The sequence below is a fragment of the Falco naumanni genome, chromosome 1 (genome assembly GCF_017639655.2).
Source record: "Falco naumanni isolate bFalNau1 chromosome 1, bFalNau1.pat, whole genome shotgun sequence".
Lineage (NCBI taxonomy): Eukaryota > Metazoa > Chordata > Aves > Falconiformes > Falconidae > Falco > Falco naumanni.
This window is the reverse complement of record NC_054054.1, coordinates 86,345,478-86,366,075: the sequence shown is the minus strand read 5'-3', so window position 1 is coordinate 86,366,075 and position 20,598 is coordinate 86,345,478. Positions and strand designations below refer to the sequence as shown.

General features: G+C 43.7%; 1 protein-coding gene across 2 annotated transcripts; it reads left to right on the top strand.

Moving 5' to 3' along the window:
- The first annotated feature begins 7,356 nt into the window (after positions 1-7,356).
- PGAM5 (PGAM family member 5, mitochondrial serine/threonine protein phosphatase) lies at positions 7,357-20,333 on the top strand. 2 transcript variants are annotated; one of them, XM_040602672.1, is made up of 6 exons: positions 7,357-7,685; positions 13,355-13,533; positions 14,838-14,963; positions 16,118-16,206; positions 16,543-16,673; positions 18,582-20,333. In XM_040602672.1, the coding sequence occupies exons 1-6, from the start codon at positions 7,411-7,413 to the stop codon at positions 18,730-18,732; spliced, it is 951 nt and encodes a 316-aa protein (XP_040458606.1). In that variant the 5' UTR covers positions 7,357-7,410; the 3' UTR covers positions 18,733-20,333. The 2 variants fall into 2 exon arrangements, with proteins under 2 accessions (XP_040458606.1, XP_040458595.1); XM_040602661.1 differs by having other exon boundaries at positions 7,358-7,685; positions 16,540-16,673.
- The last annotated feature ends 265 nt before the right edge of the window (positions 20,334-20,598 follow it).

Here is a 20,598-nt window from a genome sequence, read left to right as displayed (position 1 = left end):
TTACCAAAAAGCATAATGAAAACACAAGGCAGAACTCTTTCAAGAAAGCAGAGATTAAATTGCCGCAGGATGTTGTGAAAACCAAAAGAAATGCAACAAAGGTATCCTTTAGCAGAGCATTAATTCTGCTGCTGCCACTAGCCATCCTCTGCATTGGGATGCGAAAGCAGTGCTCTCTTTAGTCTGGGTTGACGTTAGTTGATTTTGAAGCCTAGTTCCTTGGACACTCCACAACTGCCTAATTCCATGCTCAAGAATAAAATCATCACTTGAGTCCTACTACTGGTGGCTTTGGTAGCTTAAGCTAATGTGGTGGTCAGACTAGTTCAATAGAGAAAACTGATATTCGCCCAAGGGTCCTTAAAATTTCCCTAGGAAATGCATGAATACATTAGCAGAAATATGAATGAGCTCAGTAACATCATTTGGAATAGAGAAAGCCACCATGCCATTTTGCCTGATTTATGTGTGTTTCCAAGTTGCTGTACACACATGCACACACACATACATCTATATATGTATGTATGTGCACAGATATTTATAAAAGCAACCACTGCCTTTCAACTGTGTGTGCTGTGATTCAGCAGCAGCAATAGTTTTTGGCAGGGACATAATTTCAAATCTTCGGCTGAGGATGCCTGCCAAAGCATTGTTGCACAGAGACAGAATGAAGAAAGTTATTTATAAATTAGGATAATTAGGTCCCGTGCTTATTAGTGTTGGGAATGAAACAGAAAGATGATACGTGTGGTAATGGGTATCATAATATGAGAAGATGCTGTCTGTGATTTTCTACTTGTTGACTGAAGGGAAAAAAAAATATTCAGGTGAAGTAACATCATTATGTGCTGCTCCCACCTAGGAAATTCAGGCTGTGGGAGTGTGTGTGTTATGCTGTAGGACAGGGCCCAGTTACACCAATGGAAGTTTGGAATACTTCCACAGGATCCAGGTGTTGATTGTTGTAACTGAGATTAGACTCTGTTTCCTCAGTCCTGAACATTTTGTGTTCAGGTGAATGTGAACCCTGAACAGACATAGAAAACTGTACTAACTCCTCTTACTTGGAAGCAGTAGCTCTCGACCATGCTGGCAGGGGACAGCACTGCCCAGTCTGATGTTCTGCTCATCATCTCTGTCAGCAGAGGCAAGGCTGATTCTGTGTCTCATCAGTCATGTACGTTACATCCCTTTTTTCTTGAGAAATACTGTCACCGGGACAAATCGATATTTCCACTGGTATTCTCCCTAGAGGCATAAACCCAGCGAACGCAATATGAAATTTATCCATGTAGGGTCTGAAAGGAGCCTGTGTTCACCCAGTCTCTGTAGAGCACCCAGGACAATGCTCTCAGGCCATTTCTTACTGAAGTGTTTGTCACACAGTAAGTCAAGAGAATAGCAATTAATACTAAAGAATTCTTAGCTCCTGGCTTTATACTAAGTTTACTAGATAGTGTGACTAATGTGTAGTAAGACACTTAAACACACATCTGTGTTTTAACAGTTGAATGTCCCATTAACTTTTCTCTTACTTCTCAAGCTATTTGGACTGATCTCACAATGCTTGGGATTTTTAAGGGCCCAAGCTCCTGAAGTCTCAAGTAAATACTTGACTACGGGAGTTTCTGAGTTTTTCACTAAAGGTCAGGGAAAAAATGTCTTCAGCATTGCAGAGAAAAGCTTGAAATAGAAAAATGATCCCTCTCCAAACCCCTCCAAATCTGAGAGAAGTGTCAAGCTTATTGTTTCTCCTGAAAAAAGCGGGGCTTCTAAACACTGGCGCAATACTGACAAGGTCCACTGTCTTAGAAAGATGATTCCTTTATTTAAAAGTAGGTGCAGTCTAAGCAAGTGCTTTGCTTGGTCTGGGCCTTAGTCTCACTGAAACGGGAGTGGTGCTCGGAAAGCTCGTCTAGCTAAATTGGAGCTGCAGCTCCTATTTCTGCTGCATCGCCACCAAAGAATGTCACATACGTGGCTGACTATCTTGCAGGTTCTCCAGACTTGTAGTTAGCATCACTTCCCCAAAAACTATTTCATCCTAGGGTTTTGCCTGCACAGCCTCAATGCAGCTTGTATGTGGAAAAACTGCATTTAAATGCTTGTTTCCAAAAAAAGGAACAGCAGGGTTTAGACAGCCTGTGCCAAGCTCTATCCCTAGGGTGATTTTTCTGAAGCAGGGAATACCTGAAATAGCTCCTGACAGAGAGATAGGAAAGGATATTTTGGGTGAGCTAGAATTTTGCTTTTATATTTATTGTAAAGCATTAAATGGAACGTTAAAACTAGAATTCTCCTGAACTGTGTAATTATGTCGGTCACAGTACTTCAAATGATTTGCAAGCAGAGTGTTCTCCTTCCTGCTAAGTGAATTTTGCAGATCAGGTCTTTCAATGGTTTGCCAGTGCACCTAAAAGCATAGCTGGGTTTAGGGCATAGACTGCAGTGCCTAGGTATTAAGCTCTTAGTAGTGACTGTTAGTATCAAATGCAACAGCCGCCAACACTGTCAAGTCCATAACGACTACAAATTTATTTCCCTTTCTAAAACAGACCAAAAAAAAGTAAAGAAAATGGTGTAAAGACAGATCAGCTGAACTTTGCAAAAGCAACAAGAATGCCTGAATTCTGTTTCATTGTTGTGAGCTATTAGCAGCACCTGTGCTTCCCTAGCAAAATAACAAGTTTACCATTATTTAAGACAAAAACTTTTTTGGGGGGAGGGTGAGGTCCTTGAGGCAATAATATCAAATCCCCTTTTGTTTCCTCGGTAGTGATTACAGTAAAATACTTTGCTTATGTTTCCATTCCTTAGACCATCTGTTTCACATTAAACCCTTCTGGCGTGATACATCAGTATTTATTAGAGCGTTACATTAGATAATGTAGTGTTAGTATGGCTGTTATAAACCCTTAGTTTCATGAGTATGACCTCAGGGGCAGAAATGGATGTGTTTACTTAATGAAAGGGCTAGCGACTGTGTTAATAAAACTAGTTTACCAGTTCAGAAATTACTTTTTTTTTAGGTCTTTCACAAATGTATTTTTGGTGTGTTTTTTGATTTGTAATTCCGAATGTTTGTGTTTGGTACAGTAAAACCCTCTGGTTCTAAATGACTAAAAGCTGTGATACTGAGGACTTGTTGATAATAAATTGTTAGACACCTAAATCTGAAAACACAATACTCTATATGTGATGGGGTGACATCCATTTTCATAAATTTCCAATGCCCTGTACCATTCAGGGCATGCACTCACGTGATTCAAGAGCTACTGAAGATGGGGCAGTAACCCTCCACCCCTGAAGGAGCTTTCTAGACGTTTTTCTTGTTGCCCTCTGCAGCAGCTCATTTCTTGTGCTTTCTATCAGAGGCAAGGCTTCATAACACCAATATGCAGAAGACAAGACTTGTAGAGCTATCCTGTCATTGCAGTCTCAACCATTTTGGGACAATTTAGTAAGTACAAGACCTTGCAAGGAGATTTTAAAAAAATTCTTAGCGCTAATGAGACTTTAGTCACAGTGTACTAAAGAGACTTGCTCCTTACCAAAGGAGTAAGCTAAGACACTCAGTCATGGGAAAGAAGAGCAGTTCCTTACAGCTATTTCTGAAATACTTCATTTACCAGTGTTACTAAAGACATTTCAATCTACTTCATTTAGAAAGTTGGTGACTGTGAGTGTAAAATTGAGAAATCAATCTTTTGTGATATGAAGACTTTCTGTGCTTTAGATAAGGTGAAGCCTAGTTTCTAATATACTCTTAGAGAGTGTGTTTGGGGAAGAGGGCAAGTCTTTCATCCTAAATGAACTTCTCTCTTTTTTTGTTTATGGTCAAAAGAGATCTGAAGGATCCTCTAGTGGGTGATTCATCACACCTAGATTAAATTCAAGGCCTGAATCACTGCAAACATATATATACATAGACTTTCTTTCATGCTAAAATCTCCCTAAATTTTGTGCTATTATTTAACCAACACAGTACTTGCGTGGTTGTGCTTACCCTTCAGCGATGCAGTCAGATGTGGTCAGGAAGCCAGTATCTGCTTCAGAATCTTTTTTTTTTAACTGGTCAAGTTATACAAATTAAAGTTGCCTAAAAGCATTATTCTTTCTTGGTTTATTAAACAAAAAAGTATTAAGTAAGCTTAAGTAGCATCATTTTGTAACCCAAAAGTTTAAACTAGTGTATCATTCAAATTTTGCTGGGTCTGAAGCAGGCCAGGATGACATCAGTATTTCCTTTAAGAAGGCCAGCAGTAAGTCCGCAGTATATGTCTGAATACATTTGGATCAAATGGCATAATGTTTCCTTTTTCTCTCTCTCTTTCTTTGTCTCCTTCGAGAATAAATTTTCAGGTTGTTGGGGTTTTTTTTTATTTTATATTGGGAAGATGATACATGGTGAGTAAATGCACTTGGGGTCATGGAAAAGGCTTTTCAAACCCACATTTTCGTCGTTTCAATTGTCCTTTTATTACTCTAATTGTTTTATTTTTAAAAAAGTGCCTGCAAGTTCATAAATTTTCCTTGCCAATTGTAGACTTGCCCTTGCTCTCCCTGTAGCTAATGTAACATCCAGACACTGACTCATCCCTGTAGTGATCCAGGTCCCACAGAGAAAACAGTTCTTCGTATTCCTGCTGGGGTGAAGTTAACCCTGAAGGGCTGCCATTGCTCCTGCTGCTGCCACTAGGTTTTTCTGCCTGCCAGAGGAAAGTCAACACCATTTGTCAGGCCGCGTCTGTACTGACTCTTCAGTCAACCGTACTGGATTTCTAATTTCTGGTTTGCTTTGTTCTGGTCACAACATAGTGCAGAGGCCACTTTAACCTTGGGCACCTTGCTTGAAGGTATTTCTGCATCTAACCACAGAAATGGGATAACTCCCTGGGAATCATCCCTGAGTGTTGGACCTATCGCATCGGTAGCACAAGCATTTCTGTTTTAGCTAGCAGAATAATTCCATTAGTGGGTACCATCAGTAGGTTGTTATCCTCTTAGATGGATTTTCTGCTCACAGATGAAATAAAACACAATAAAACTGGATTACAGTAGCAGCAATATAAATATATATAAAACCCCCAAAGACTGAGAAGTTAAGTAGTAATTAATGTAATGCAGGAGTGTATATTCAAGCTAGTCGTAACTTTCAAAAAATTGGTTTAAGAGATTTTTTTTAAACCTAATTGTATTGCAAGTTTTACAAAATGGTAAACATAATCTAATTAAAAATAACATTTTTGGACTGACTGAGTAAAAGCTAAGATAATCCCAAAAGACTTTTGCACATAAATTGCATAAATGCATTAGTACCTAAACCAAGCAAAAATAAACAACAGAATGTGAGCATATGCACAGGAAATTTCTGATGGTGAAGTGTTGCTGCCGAAGAATGACATCCAAAATGCAGCACTGAGGCAAACAATCAATATTATCCATTTTCATTTTCTAGTGCAATGAGGTTGCGCAGATGTTCAGTGATACATTTTTGCTGAGGAAGCAGTTTTGACTGTTGCTTAACAACAGCCTCAAACTTTTTTAGCGGTGAGCTGAGTTCAGCCCTGGTGTAAGTTGATGCCACTGTCACTCACTCAGGAAACTTGCCTGAGTCTTTACTGGGATTTTGACTTCAAGGGTCAGATTATTTGTGCAATTGATGCACCTTGAATTGCACTGGCATTTCAAACTGAACCATCTGATTTTAGAATTCAGTTCAAGCCATTGAGAGATTTATCAGGAATTGTAGTATCAGTCCCACACAGCTCCAGCCTGACCCCAGGTGACTGATGGTATCGGGTGCAGTTTGTTCCTTTGTGAGTTGTTGGAGGTCAAATACGGCAGCTGGGGTTCGGGTTAGAGGGCAGGCTGGAGGGGGAGAGGTAGGGTACAAGTGGGACAGTTAATGGAGAATGAGTGTTACGAGGGATAAAAGAGAAAAGGCATTATGGGGGAAAAATATGTACAAGTCACTTGCAGGAAGCTAGGTGTCTGAGAATGGGAGGAAAGAACCGTGCTACAAGTGGATGGGAAGTTTTGAAAAGAAGACTTTTTGCTTCTGGGCTCTTGATAAGAAAGAACATACACAGTATAAATACACAGGCTTGCCTCTATGATAAGGGATAATACTCCTGAGATAAACTAAAGAAAAATAATCAAATTAAAATTTCAAAGCTATCTAAGAAGAAACAGTGGAAGACCTTAAATATAGAGATTAAGGCGGGTAAGAAGGATAAAGGAGGAAGAAAAAAACCTCTAGTCTGTAGCATATTTTCACCAGGGTCCCTGTTTCACTTGTCTGACCCCTGGCAGCCACTGCTGATCTGTCAGATGTCCCAGAGCCCAAGGACCTGTGCAATGTGTCTTTGTCGCCTGTGCCACACGTGTGTGAGACGGAGACACGGAGCGGTGGGCAGCGGAAAGCCACTCAGCTGGGAAGGCTGGGATGCGGTTGAAGTCCTTTAGCAGAAAGCTCATCGTCTTTTGGGCAGGCACAGCGTCCTTGTGGTCCTGCTGTGGGTCCTGCAGCTGCAGGAGCCTGTTAGCAGCACGGCGACACAGAACAGGATCAGCTCCCTGTGCTTCGGCAGGGACAGGCTTTCCTGCCAGGTGTGCCAGAGTTGCTCACAGCAGCTGGAACCCAGCTGGGCCTTATCCAGCTGGAGTGGTAGGGGCGTAACGCACACAGTGCAGCTTGTGGTGTGGGGAGCGTGGGTGTGGGGGCGAGGCTCCAACAGGTGGACAGGAGTGATAAGGGTGTATAATTCAATATGCAAAGGTTGAATAATGGCATCTGTAAGGCCTGCCGGCACCCCCAGACCCACATTCAGCAGCATTTCTGCAAGGCACAGGTAGAAACAGCTGCTGAATTCTGGGTGTCAGCTCAGCAAACAGGGGCTCCATCCCGCTTCTTCCCAGGGCCCCAGCTGCGAGGCCGAGGGCAGCACCGCGGCTGACCGGGGCCCAGCGCACCGCCCCCCCCCCCCCGCTGGCGGCGCCCCCCCGCGCTCCCGCTCCCGCGGGCGGGGTCCCGGTGCAGGGCAGCGGGGGGCGCCCCCCGCTAGCCGGCCCCGCGGGCCACCTGCCCTTCCCCAGCCCAGGCTGCCGCTTCCCGCTGCCGGGAAGCCAGCGCTGGCTCTGAGACGGGTCCCTGCGTGAGCCAACTCAGGGCTCCGCGCTAACTACGCCCGAGGCCCGGCGTGCGGCGGGCTCGAGTGCCCCGGCTGAGGGGGGGTGGGGAGGGGTCACTGCCCCCGCGAGGGCCGCAGGCCCCAGCCCCCCCGGGCGCCTTCGCGGAGGAATCTTGCCCCGCGCCGCGCTCCGTCCGGGGCGGGGCGGGACGCGCGCTGCGCGGCGCTCGACGGGCGGCGCCGGGGCTGAGGGGGCACGCGGCCCGCCGCCCGCGCCATGTCGTTCCGCCGCGCCTTGGCGCTGGCCGCTTGCGGGCTGGCCGGCGGCTCCGTCCTCTTCTCCGCAGTCGTCGTGGGCAAGCAGCCGGGCCGCGGCGGGGACGCCGAGCCGCGGCCAGGGAGCGCCGCCGCCGCCACCGCCGTTACACCCGCCTCCGCGGCGCCGCCGGGTTTGCTGCTGCTGCCGCCCGCCGCCGCCTCCTGCCCGCCGGCCCCCGGCTGGATCGAGAGACCCGCCGGTACCGGCAGCTACTGGGACAGCAACTGGGACAGGTCGGTGCGCCGGGGCCTCCCTCGCCCGCAGGGGTGGGGACCCCGCTCCCGGGGGTCTCGGGGAGGGCCCCTTAGAGCCTCTCCCCGCCGGAGCCGCGTGTGGGGCGGCGAGTGCCCGGGGGGGTGCCCGGGCTGGGCGGGAGGAGGGGGGCGGAGTGGCCGGGGTGGCCGGGGGAGGGGGGCCCGGGCTGGGCGGGAAGGGACTGGGAAGGGGGGTGGGGGAGCCCGGGCTGGGCGGGAACGGCCCGGGGGCGGCCCTGAGGCGGCCGGGCAGCCCCGCCCCCCGGCGTCCGGTCGGGAGACACTTCCAGGTAAAACTGTAGGTGCTAAAGCGCTCAAAGCAGAATAGGGTTGAAATTCTTGAATAGTCTTGAAAATCCTTGAAAACTGCTGGAATTCTGTGGCGCCTGGCCGCTGGGGGGGGGGCCGCCGCTGCAGGCGCTCCGTGCCCCCTGCAGAGCAGCCCCCGCGTGTGGGAGCTGCGGGCGGAGCGGGTCTGCCGGGGCCTTGGCACGGCGCTGCGTCCGCACCGGGATTTTGCTCTTTGATGACGGTGCCCTCGGGCTTTTCCCGTGTTTCAAATACACGTGCGAGGCGGGTGGTAGGCCTGCGCCGTGAAACTGCGCGTTACTGCTGTTCAATCCTTGTGAAGGCAACGTTGCTTTGCACCTAACTTAGCTGTGTTCTTCATAGTGTTGAAACGCGTTCCCCGAAGGGTTAACTACATTTTTTTTCTGATTAATTAGAATGTGCAAATATCTGTATTGAGCTTTGGCTCATTTAGCTTCCGTCTGGTAGAATTACCTCCCCAGGGAGATTTATGTCAGGCTCTGGTTTAATCACAGTAAATCCAAACTTAAGCGCCAACAGATTTCTGTTGTATGATGCATCCCGTTTTGATTTTTGCGATGCTGCTACAGAATCAAATGCTCATATAAACAGGGCTATGTACGCTCAGATCATAAAAACGTAACTTTTAATTAAACAAGTTTACATCTGGGTACACAGTTATATTGAGGGAAGTACTAAAGCTATTTTTTTAACAGGCTTAACTTTGTTGATCCTTCCCTGTCTGGTTCTGCTGAAAGGTAGATTTTCTTCAGGGATTGTAAAGTACTTTTGGACTCCTGTAACTTTTTTTTTTTCCAAACCAGGAAGTAGGGGTTGTACTGTAACGGATGTAGCTGTCACAATTGCCTGAACAAATATAGCTAATAGCAGTTAATACCACTGTTCATCATAGTGTGCAAACAGTAGAAGTGTATTATCACAGATCAGTTAGTGCTTAGTGTCTGCCATTTGGTGTGATATGGCTTTGGCTACACTTCATTGAAATCTTAATTTTGATTTTCGGATGACGTTGGCAAAAACCTGTAACATGTAAAGTTGTTAAATGGCTTATACACAGAGTGTCTGACTGCTTCTCTTTGGGGGCAGGGAATGATTTACAAAGTCAAGCGAATAACCAGATATTGCAGTATTCTTAACAACCGGTGGCTTTTCAAGTTTGAAACAAAAGAATGCAAGTGTCTTGTTTTCAGACTCCCTGTTGGTCTGATATGATGTTACACCTAGGATGCTGAATTGGTCTATGCCAATTGCACAGGAATTGTACAGCTCAGTTCTTGGAGAAGGCTAGGTATAGGTTCATTCATGTAAAATACTTTACCTGAAAGCTGTTCTTAACTAAGCTTCTGTTAACTGGGAAGCTTGGTGTGGGAGGGGGAAAAAAACCAAGCTCTGAATTATTGACAAAATTTCTGGGCTTCAGGTAATTTCCTATATTTTCTGAGTGGTGCTTGCAGATAGGTTTATTAGAAATATCTGGATTTTGAAGTATGTTGCAATAATTAAGACATTTGTCAGGCTGACTACATTTCAGTGACTGCAGGGCTTCCTGGAAAAAAGGTGAAAAGGGCACTGTCATGGATTAAGTGATACTTTTGTTTTAATTTGGTTTAAAGATGGTCCCTGACATTGCTATTGCTTTTTGGCAAGTTCTGACCAGCTATGGTCTTGGGTGGGTTGTTTTTTTTTGGTAAGAGAATGCAGAAAACTGCAGTTGTCAGCTTATGAGTTCCAGTGGCCTAAACGAACCTACTTAGTCTTAGCAGTATTAAAAGTTTTCCTGCTCTTAAACTTTCTAAAACTAGCTTATGCTAAAAATATTGTTAAGCTTGATTAACTTCTCATGACTTGTTAAAGCATCTGTTGCTTTTCCAAGTATGTGTTACCATCAGGTAACTTCAGAGGTGCTGGAGGGGAGAGAGCAGGACTTGCACTCAGGTGTTTCTTGTGTGTTTCTGCCATAGGACGAATTAATCCCTATGTTACTTGACAAATGTACTTTAAGTTTTCAGGTGTTTTTTCTGTTTTCCTAATGTGTCTTTCCAGCAGTATAGTTTTTATTGAATCAAAAGAAGTATCCTGTGAAAGAGCAATGGAACTTCTTGTTATTAGACTATTGCTTAAATTTTAATGTGATTTGAAGAATCAGTCAGCAATATAGAGGCGAGCGGAGGTTATCGTTATTCGGCAGCGCTGGGTGCATGGGGGATCGCTCCACCAAAGTCATGCACACCGAGGGGACTTTTCAGTCCCCCCTTTATACAAGCTACTCATACCTATTCATTAGTTTTCCAAGAAATTGTTTACATATTCATTACAATTCTGAGAATTCATTTACATATCTCGTGCCTGGGCAGTGTCCTTGAGGAGTTGTCTCTGTGCAGACTCTATTCCTTAGCGGCCATGTTTAAAGTCTCCATCTTCGCCATGTTGCATGTACAACAGGAATCTAAGAAACTGAAGCGTGGGTAAACAATACCTGTCTTCAAATATTGCAAATGATTGTTAATGCTACCAAAGCTAAGGAATGCTGGATATGTACCTCTCTTCCTAAAGGAAGCCTGGCAACACCCCTGTACGGGATGGCCTCTCAAAACTGGAATTATCTTGATGACAAATGGCCTACCTGGCCAGACTTTTGGAAAAAGCCAGACAATGGTGGAAGATGTTGCTTATTTGATGATAAAACATATGACTTGGGTCCCAGATTTGATTTACAAATATTAAGCCTAACCACCACAATATTTATGAAAAGTGATAATAACTGTCGTTGGAAAGCTCAAAGCAAGACAGGGGGAGCATGTCCTGGAAACCCAGGGCAAAACACTTGTTCGCAATCTGATGGGTGGAATGATTACTGGATGTATACATAGACCAAAGTAATCAAATTGAAACAGATATCCATAAGATATGGAACAGGTTTCAGATTTTACATGATGGTTAAACATGCTTTTGTTATAATACTTATTGTAATAGTTTTAGGAATACTAATATGTGTATTACTTCAACGTTTTGTTTGGTGCTGTCAAAGAATGATCATAGGGCATAGTGATTTTTTATAGTTGTAAAAGAATTTACAATAGTTGTTAGAAAAGGGGGGCCATATATGATTTATTTAAAGAACGGTGTGCTCATGTTTATCTGAGGAGACCCTTATTGTTGACTTGAGGATGTACTAAATCCTTGAATGGATGACATAGGGAGTGTGCAAATTGTCCAGGCAGGAGATATGTTAATGTTGTTAACTTGAAGATATACCAGGTCCTTGAATGGGAATATGCTAATTGTCCAGGTGTGAGATATGTTAATGAGTTAATGAATAGACATGAGTGACTTGTATAAAGAGGGGGCTGAAAGGTTCCCTTGGTGTGCATGACTTTGGTGGAGCGATCCCCCATGCACCCAGCGCTGCCGAATAAAGATAACCTCCGCTCACTCAAATATTGGTGATTGATTCTTTAAATCAATGTCCAAGGACCCTTATTGCCACATGACAGATGTACAGACTGCTAAGTCCTTGGGTTGGTTATCTTTAGAAGGGACATTTTGTCTTAGATTCCTGTTGTACATGCAACGTGGTGAAGATGGAGACTTTAAACATGGCCGCTAAGGAATAGAGTCTGCACAGAGACAACTCCTCAAGGACACTGCACAGGCACGAGATGTGTAAATGAATTCTCAGAATTGTAATGAATATGTAAACAATTTCTTGGAAAACTAATGAATAGGTATGAGTAGCTTGTATAAAGGGGGGACTGAAAAGTCCCCTCGGTGTGCATGACTTTGGTGGAGCGATCCCCATGCACCCAGCGCTGCTGAATAACAATAACCTCCACTCGCCTCTATATTGCTGACTGATTCTTCAAATCAGTTGTCTTGCTGAACCTTGTTAAGAGCTTAAGGAATGTGTTGAGCCTCAGTGTTTAATGGAAATCATGTCTTTACTAAGGCAAGATGGATGCAGGGCTTTGTAAAGCCAGTCTTCTTGTGAACTGTAGGAATAGGTATGTGAAGCAGTGGTTTTCTATGACCAGATGACCTCGTCTCAAACTGAACAAAAATTACACTCTTGGTTTAAAAAAAAATCTATGTAAAAAAAAAAAAAAAAGTTTAATTATAATAATGGAAGAAGTGAGGTCTGGTATGAATTAAATAAATTGACTGTTCTTTAGGTAGGAGAACAAGGGAAAAGTTCTGAGGAGGAGAGACTGTAGCAAAAGGATTTGTATTAATGGGGTAGAGGATCAGTGCAGAGAGAGGACCAGAAGACTGATCTGTGGAAGGTTTGGACAGGGTGGATGATGACAGTGCAGTGCTGGTGTCAGCAGCGGGAAGTCTGTAGCACTAATCTGTGACACTGGGGAGGGAGAGGAAGATCCACTGTGACAGGTGTTGTTTTGAGGAACCGGGTCAACTGTCTGGGTGATGTGCAAGAGGAACGGTTGTGGTATGCAGGAAAGGGATACTGGTGTGCAGTGTGACAAAGTGGAAGAAAGATTAAAGTGGCATGTGGGGAGAGTGGTAGCAAAGATGAAAGGATAAAAATAAATCTGAAAGATAAAAAAATGTTACTGGTGAGACCTGATATGACCTAGTTTAAAGCACAGAATAATTCTCAATGTGCGCTGAAGAAAGTTGGAGCCTTTCTTAAGATATTGTTGGATGGGGGGAGTGTGTTTTAATTATTTGATGTAAACATGATTGATAAAGTGCAAATTTTATAGGTGTTGTCACAGGGCCTTTTAGATATAGAACATTTTCTTTCCTTTGTGATCGGTCAAAACCTGTTCCTCTTTTCCTGGGTATCATTCATGGTTAGATTTTTCTCATCAAAAACCTACCCTTATACCTGGAAATCATGAAATCCCATATGCTTGAAAATCAGTGAAAATCCCAAGAACAACTACTGAATCAAAGGAATTTGAGTATAAAGTGTGCTAGTGTTTATAATCTTGTCCAGACAGATGGACAGACAGTAGCTTTCTATGTTTTAGTGTACACCATCTCTGTGTATTAGGATTTAACTTTTTCTGTTGCGTTTGTTGCTTTCTTCTTTTCTTCCAAGAATCAACTGAGAGATAGCTGTTGCTAAACAGCAAATTTATTTGTGGCAGTTACACCTTTTAACTTTTTTTTAATGCAGGCTTTTATTTATAGCTCTAGCACAATGATTTGAATCAGTTTTGCGATATAGATGGCTAAATAGTCAATTTTAGTACTTCACCTATATCCAGAAATAAGGCAAGACTACCCATCTGTAAAATTCCTCTGCCTTTTAGTTTCACCTATCTAAAACCGACATTTTAATTGTGTTTGTTTAGACGTGAACCACTGGCTCTTATCAATCTGAAAAAGAAAAATGAGGAAACTGGGGAAGAAGAACTTGCCTCGCGCTTAGATCACTGCAAGGCAAAAGCCACCAGGCACATATTCCTTATCCGTCATTCTCAGTATAATCTGGATGGCCGGGCTGATAAAGACAGAACTCTGACCCCACTTGGTACGTATTACTAGAAGCATTGTACTTTGCATTTTGGGAAAATTACTTTTCACATGCTGCCATCCTGATGAGTATGGGTCAGTAATTAATCTCTGCTCTGGGTCTCACTGCCAAAATTTAATCCACTTTCTGGATCCTTTGTGGCAGAAAGATGTCGTGAATAAGTTTGTTTTTTCCATTTTTGATCCTCTAAATCCAAACCTTAAAATGTGCTTTATAGAGTTCTAAACACACTCAGTTGTAAAGGAGCTTTGCAAAGGAAAATTCCAGTTATCTTAAGGTTGCTTGAGCAGATTTTCATGCCGGCTGACATAATTCCGCAGGGCTAAGGCTTGTAAACTTAGCTCCATAACTGACTTTGGGATAGCTTTCTCTTAAAAGGTTTCTGTTAGTTTGCTGATTTATAAAGGGGGAAAAAAGTACCTTGGACTTTCTTTTCAGTTGGAGTGTTAATTCATAAAATATATCTCACTCTTGCTAATAAGCACCGTTTCTGGGAATACTGCTCATCAGTCCTGCTTAATCAGACACTTTCTTGAGACGTACGCTAACAGTTTCTAGGGGTTAAGAATTATTATTGCACTGTGCTGCTTGATGCTTTGGAAATCTGGTGCCAAATGTTTAGTGTAAACACATTCCTCCCCCCCAGTCCTAAGCACCAGTGTGCAAACAGGAGTGAAATGCTAATTTCAGGACTAAGGTGCTATTTTAAACTGGTAACAAGGTATAGTCTTAATCCTGTCTCATCCTGTGCCTTGGGTCAATTACTGACTGTTGTCTTTTCACCTACCTACCTGAAAGATGGAGTAAAGCCTTCCCTAGGATACCCACATGCTGTGGTTCTGAACTTTCCAAGCCAGTGTGGCCTTGATGAAAAATGCACCGTCAGGTCTGAGTGGATCTGTTCAGCACTGTCCTGAACAGCGGTGGCAGCTGGCTTGGGTCAGTGCTCTCTCTTAACTGGAAATGACCCCCTTGGGATGGGGCTAGCAGGGATACTGAATACTTTAGTGAAAGTCTCTGAATAAAGTTTTGATGTGTATTTGGGTGGGGGGTTTTAATTAAAAAACCAAACAACAAACCGAGTTTTTCCTGCTTATGGAAATACAACTAGAAATTGTCCAGCCAATAAATTTGGTCTGAGTAAGTAAATGAATGGTGAAAAATTTTTCCAATTACTTTTTGAAAAGAAGAAAACCTGACATTGATGAGACCTTTTATGTCTACTGCACAACTTTTCTGGTAGTTTGTGTGAGGCGCTTATGTGAGTGTCACCAATTTATATAATGAGTATTGTTTTTAAGGTCGAGAGCAGGCTGAACTGACTGGACGCAGACTGGCAAGCTTGGGATTAAAATTTGATCAGATTATCCACTCCTCCATGACTAGAGCAACTGAAACAACTGAAATTATAAGCAAACATCTCCCAGGTGAGTGACTTCCCTTAATTTTGCATTGTCTTCTGATCCTTAAAACTGCTTCCAGTAAAAATTTAATTTTGTCCTTAAAGTCAAGATGTTATTTAGCCAACCTCCAGCCCTGTGTGAAACTAACAACCCTAATTCTGCTTGTTTCCAGTTCATCTTTAAAAATACAGAGGGGCCTGCCCCTCTGAGTGACTAGCTGCTACCTGCATGTGCTGCTGTGTAGGGGAGCTCTGCTGGTTGCTCTTCACTTTACACCTTTTGTAAAGCAGTCTGTCACAGGTCGTCAGGATTGGCTCAGTCCTCAGCCTCTGTGGGCAGCAGCACAGGAGAGAAGGGTGTCGTAAACACCAGTTCTGGTGGTGATGCTTCTTGCTGGGCTAGTTAACTGGCCCTTCCTGTGTGCTGCGCTGTCCTGTGTGCAGGGGAAGATGTAGCACACTCAAAAAGGTGTAGGGATTTTTTTAACGTGAGGGCTTTGTTTATAAGGGGGTTTGGGTGGTTGTGGTTTTTTGGTTGTCTTGTTTTGTTTTACTGGTTGGTTTTCATTTTGTTTTTTTTTCTCCTGCTGTTCAGACATACCAGAATCTGAACTAAAGGTATTTGACTATACATAATTCTGTCTGGTATTTTAGTAGATGTTCAGGTATGACTGGCTGAATGTCAGTTCTCTTATCATTCTGTGTTTGTTTTCTTAAATGTGCTGCTTAAAAAAAACTCCCAAAACCAGCAAAACAAAAAAAAAAAAACCCAAACAAACCAACCCCCCCGCCCTAAATAATAATAAATATTAAATATCAAAAGTGTAGCATTAACATTAATTAGCAGTAAGCGTTAACTGACACACATCTTTAGATTAACATCCTTGCTAATGCGTTTCTGCAAAGTGCAGCAGGCTGGGAAGACTCAACTTGCTTTGCCAAGCTGGTTTGGCTGTTCTCAGTTGGAATAAACTTTGTTTTGCTGATGACAGAATAGCTGTGTTGGAGAGATTCACACCCCTTGATAGGATGTGTGTAGACTAAAATGGTCTTTAGGGTGGAGAGGAAGACTTCCTTGAAGATAGAATATGAAAAATGTATTAATCGTAGAGTTGTGAGCCTGTTTGCAGTGGCATGTGAAGTAATAAGTCCTTTCTGAATGTGTATTTAATATTTCAGGAGTCAAAAAAATTAGTACTGATCTGCTGAGAGAGGGAGCACCCATAGAACCAGACCCTCCGGTCTCTCACTGGAAACCAGAAGCTGTGGTAACTTTACTTTAAGATATTTTGTATTTTTTCCTTCAGTTATTATGTTTTGGGTTTTTTTTTTAAGTATACTTCATGTTGACAGTAGTAATAACTTGCAGTGTCTGTACCTGATGCTTTTTATCACACACCTTAGATAACTGCATATTTTTCTCCTCCCCAGTAAGTGTACAGGACAGTTAAAATAACTTGACAGTCACTAAGTATTAGTTCAGCCTCAGGTGTGCATCTCTGTAAAGAAGAACTCTGTAGAAGGTGGCAGCCCATCTGCAAAGGCAGGCAGTGGCACGTGTTGCTCTGAGCTGTATTTAATTCTGAACTCTGTGCTGTTAGCAGTACTACGAAGATGGAGCTCGAATTGAGGCTGCTTTTCGAAACTTCATTCATAGAGCTGACGCAAAGCAGGAAGAAGACAGCTATGAGATCTTTGTCTGCCATGCCAACGTGATCCGCTATATTGTGTGTAGGTATGTGTTGGGCTGCATGTCAATTGGTGGTGTTTAAGAGGTCATAGTTTTACTGAAATTGTGTTGGGTTATGGCACTGCTGAGCTAGAAGATGTGATTTGGCTGGTTTGAAGCAGCTGGAGATCGGTGCCTGTATTGTGAGCAGCTGGTTCTGCAGCTTCAGCACAGGATTAATTTGCAGGTACAGGACACATTTGAGAATTAGAACACTTTTGATTCTAGTTCCAAAGTGAAAATGGCTGAATCGGTGAGACTCAAAACCTTTTTGTATGTCTGAATAGTCTCTTTAATACCATATGCTTGTGCTTCCCATAAAGCCGAGGACAATGCCTGTGTAGGCTGTTGGAAAAGGCAACAAATAGAGCATCTGACTGGATGCGTCTTTTTGAGGTAATATGAATTTGATCTTACATAATGAAAGATTGATTTAGTTTAGGGAATTCTTTACTAACGGAAATTTTTATATTATGTTCAAGTTGTTACTGCAAAAACACACTAATACATCCAGTATTGGATTAAGGGGAGAGCGGATCTTTCCGCTAACATCAAGGTTGTTCACAAAGGAGAAAATAGTTCAGGATCTTTGCCTGTCTCTGTATCTAGTCAGCCGAGTCTGCTTTATTCCTCTTCCCTATCAACAAAGCACTGTCTGTAAGATAATTTGTCTTGAGCAGGACAGATGTGATTAAACTTTAATCTGATCAATACCTACAACAATTTCAGTTGGCTTTATTTAGCTGAGCTAGTTAAATGCTAGCCTGTCTGCTCAGTGGACTGCTTTAGAGCTCTTCACAATTGCTATACTTAAAGTTATTGATCAGGTAAAAAGAATACTCTTTTCTGTGCCAAAAAAGATCATCTTGCTGCTGGCCTACGCTTTTCCTGAAATACTTTTTTTCTGAAATAAGTTTTTTCTCTTTGCAGTTTCTTCCCTCTTCTTTTTAACTTCACTTCTGTGCCTTCTATTCCAGGCTGTCTGATAGCACAATTGAACACAGTCCGTGTAGCATTCCCTTTGAATCTAGAGCTTGACTGTAGCTGTTATTTCATTTCTTAGCCTTTTTAAAAGTCTCTTTTAAGAGCCAAAAAGGAGTTATTCCTCAGTATCTGAGGCAAAAGATGTTTGAGACAACACAATGATTTTTTTACAGCTGTTTACTACAATTGGTTGAGCTCCTGAGGCTGTTCATTTAGGAATTTTAGAATAGCTGGAGACTAGCTACGATACTGTATTTCTACAAAAAAAGCACAAGGCGCTTTTTCTCACCACTTCTGGGAAACAACACAGCTGATGGAAGGTAGCTGCGGTAAATTTCTTCCATAGGCGATGTGAACAGCTAGAATGAATCCTTGTCTCTGCTGCTGTTCTGTACCTACCCGTGTTGATAAGGCCGAAGTAGTGCATAAAAGGTGCTGTTTGCCCCTGCGCCACTGGCGCGTGGAGGCAGCCACTGGGGCGGTGAGCCCTTCCCTACCTGTCAGGAACGGCACGCGGGTGTGCGTTGCTGCAGTGTCTGTGACTGACTTAAACCTATGCTGTCTATGGTCCTGTTTATTACAAAGTTGCTCAGAGCGCTCCCAGCAACCTGACTATGTTATAGCTTCTACCTTCTGTTGATCTGAATTAATCCTGGCTACAATAATCATACCCATCTGCTGGACTCTGCTTATGCAAGGGCGCTGCTGGCACTGGTCGCGTCCAGCCCTGTTGTTTTCGTATCAGTTGCACAAGGGAATATTTTTTCCAAGGCTGACTGTGGAGCATTTGCATGCAAGCTGCAGAATGACCGACAATCTCATTTTTTTCTTTCTTTCCTTCCCCTTATGTGCAACAGGTGGTGATGCTGTGAGCTCATTTTAATATAACTGTTCATGAATGAATAATATGTTTGTGGGTTTTTTCAATAGAGCATTGCAGTTCCCCCCGGAAGGCTGGCTGCGAATGTCCCTTAACAATGGCAGTATAACTCACTTGGTGATACGTCCGAATGGAAGAGTGGCACTTCGAACACTGGGTGACACAGGTTTCATGCCTCCAGATAAAATCACACGCACCTGAATGAGCAAAACTGACGGCTGTCCAGGAGCTGCCTCTAGTCTCTTTGCACTAGTACATTCAGCTATGGTACCACTAGATTTTTATCTGTTATGTTGGGGTGTGATCCTGTCTTAAAATGTCCTTTAGCCCCTTGCCTCCTTCATACGTATTCATATCTGCCTTTCAGTCCAGAAAAGAAGAAATCTTTGTAAGCCTGAAGCTGTCCAGTTCTCAAGTATTCCCCAAAACTCAAAGCTGAGCTGTGGAATACAAAGAGATTGAATGTTTGCTCAGCTGTTGCAAGAGCACTGACTGTCCCCCCACCCCACCGTGAATTTCTGTAACCAAAGCTTGCGCCTGTGGATGTTTTTCTTGTGCAGGAAAGCAATTGGTGTGGGAACTGGACGGAACAGCCTCGTGTCACACTGCGGCTAAAACTGAAGGCGAGACAGCTTGTTTCAGCTCCTGCAGAAGGAGTGACGAACAGGGCGTTCTGCCGTTCAAAGGACAAAGGGATAAGGCTTCAGTTTTTGTCAGCTGTTGAGGGTGTGTTTATGTTGTGTCGTTGTTCCCCTCTGCCCCCAAAAGCACATGTAAACTCTTGACAGGAGGTTGCCAGCATAAAGCAAAGAGGGTCAAAACCCATTTGCCTCAGAGCTGTGGTGCTAGAATTAACTGCTGCTTCTATTAAGTGTTCCTCCATCCTCAGGAAGTACTTTTAAGCTGTTCTGAACAACGTTATTCGGTCTCATAAAGCCTTTAACTAAAATGTGGTCTGTACCAGGATGTAGGGAGGTGTTTGTAGCAGTAAGACAGAAGGAAAGGAAAGCAGCGATCTTCTGAAAGTGCTGCCAGTCCCTGACTGACTGACGGTTTTGGAGTGCTTTCTCCCAGTGATCTGTACTTGCTGATACCTTGCTTTTAGCCACTGAGTTCAATGTAGTGGTACTTTGTGTCAGAGCTTCTGTGGTGTTGGGGCAAACTGCTGCTTAAACCTACTGGTGCCTGAATGGTGAAAAAAATCCTGGTGGGGTGGCTTGTCCAGGCCAGGTGCATAGTGCAGGTGTCAGGCAGGACACCTCAGGTGGCTCCTTTGCACAGCTCTGACACTGCTGGACTGGTGCTAGGGAAAAAGCGGGTGGCCAGGAACCAGGGAGGACCCGTGTGCATTTCACCTTAGGGTGCCTGCTGGGCCCCTGAACCGGCGGCGTAACCTAGCTGCCTCACGTCATACCTGGAACGCTGAAAAATGTCACCCTGTATGCATAGTGTGCCTTGGTGATAGAGCACATACTGTGTAGGATAGCAAGTGTAAGTAACGTGTTAGGTTCTCTCACCGCCAAGAACGCTGATGAGACCCTAAACTTGCTCCTGTCAGAGCTGGATGAAGCACAACTGTGGCACACAACCTAGTGACACAGTTCAATACCGAACTGCTACATCAGGATGATTTCAAGGGAACCGGGGTGAGTAGGGGAACAAAACATGATCCTTGTCTAGTGCAAGTTGGGGGGGGCAAGAGGAAACCATTGTGATGTCTCTCTCATTGACACAATGAGAGTAATTTACCAGTTTTTGTCTATTAACTTTTTAAAAGTTTTGAATAAAATAACTGGTTGCTCTTTCTTGTCTCTTCAGTTGTGTGACTGTCACCTATAGAACATACAGCTGAAGTGCTGGCCCAGGGACTTGGGTTTCTGCCAGCGGGGCAGCCTTGGCAGCCCACCGGACCTTTACCAGCTTTGTCCTTTCAGCTCCCAAGTATCTGAAATGTAAATGTGAGGTAGTAGCCAGCTCAGAGTTCAGCAGCATCTACAGAAAACGCGTACAAGAGAGGAGTTACAGGCCTGTGTCACTTACCACCACGTGCAACAGCCGCGCCAAAGA

Excerpts from the sequence above, each read along its gene's own strand:
- PGAM5 (XM_040602661.1), top strand. The coding sequence starts at position 7,411 with ATGTCGTTCCGCCGCGCCTTGGCGCTGGCCGCTTGCGGGCTGGCCGGC. Across the intron at positions 14,964-16,117 it reads TATAAGCAAACATCTCCCAG|GAGTCAAAAAAATTAGTACT; the intron begins GTGAGTGACTTC and ends TTAATATTTCAG. Across the intron at positions 16,207-16,539 it reads ACTGGAAACCAGAAGCTGTG|CAGTACTACGAAGATGGAGC; the intron begins GTAACTTTACTT and ends CTGTGCTGTTAG.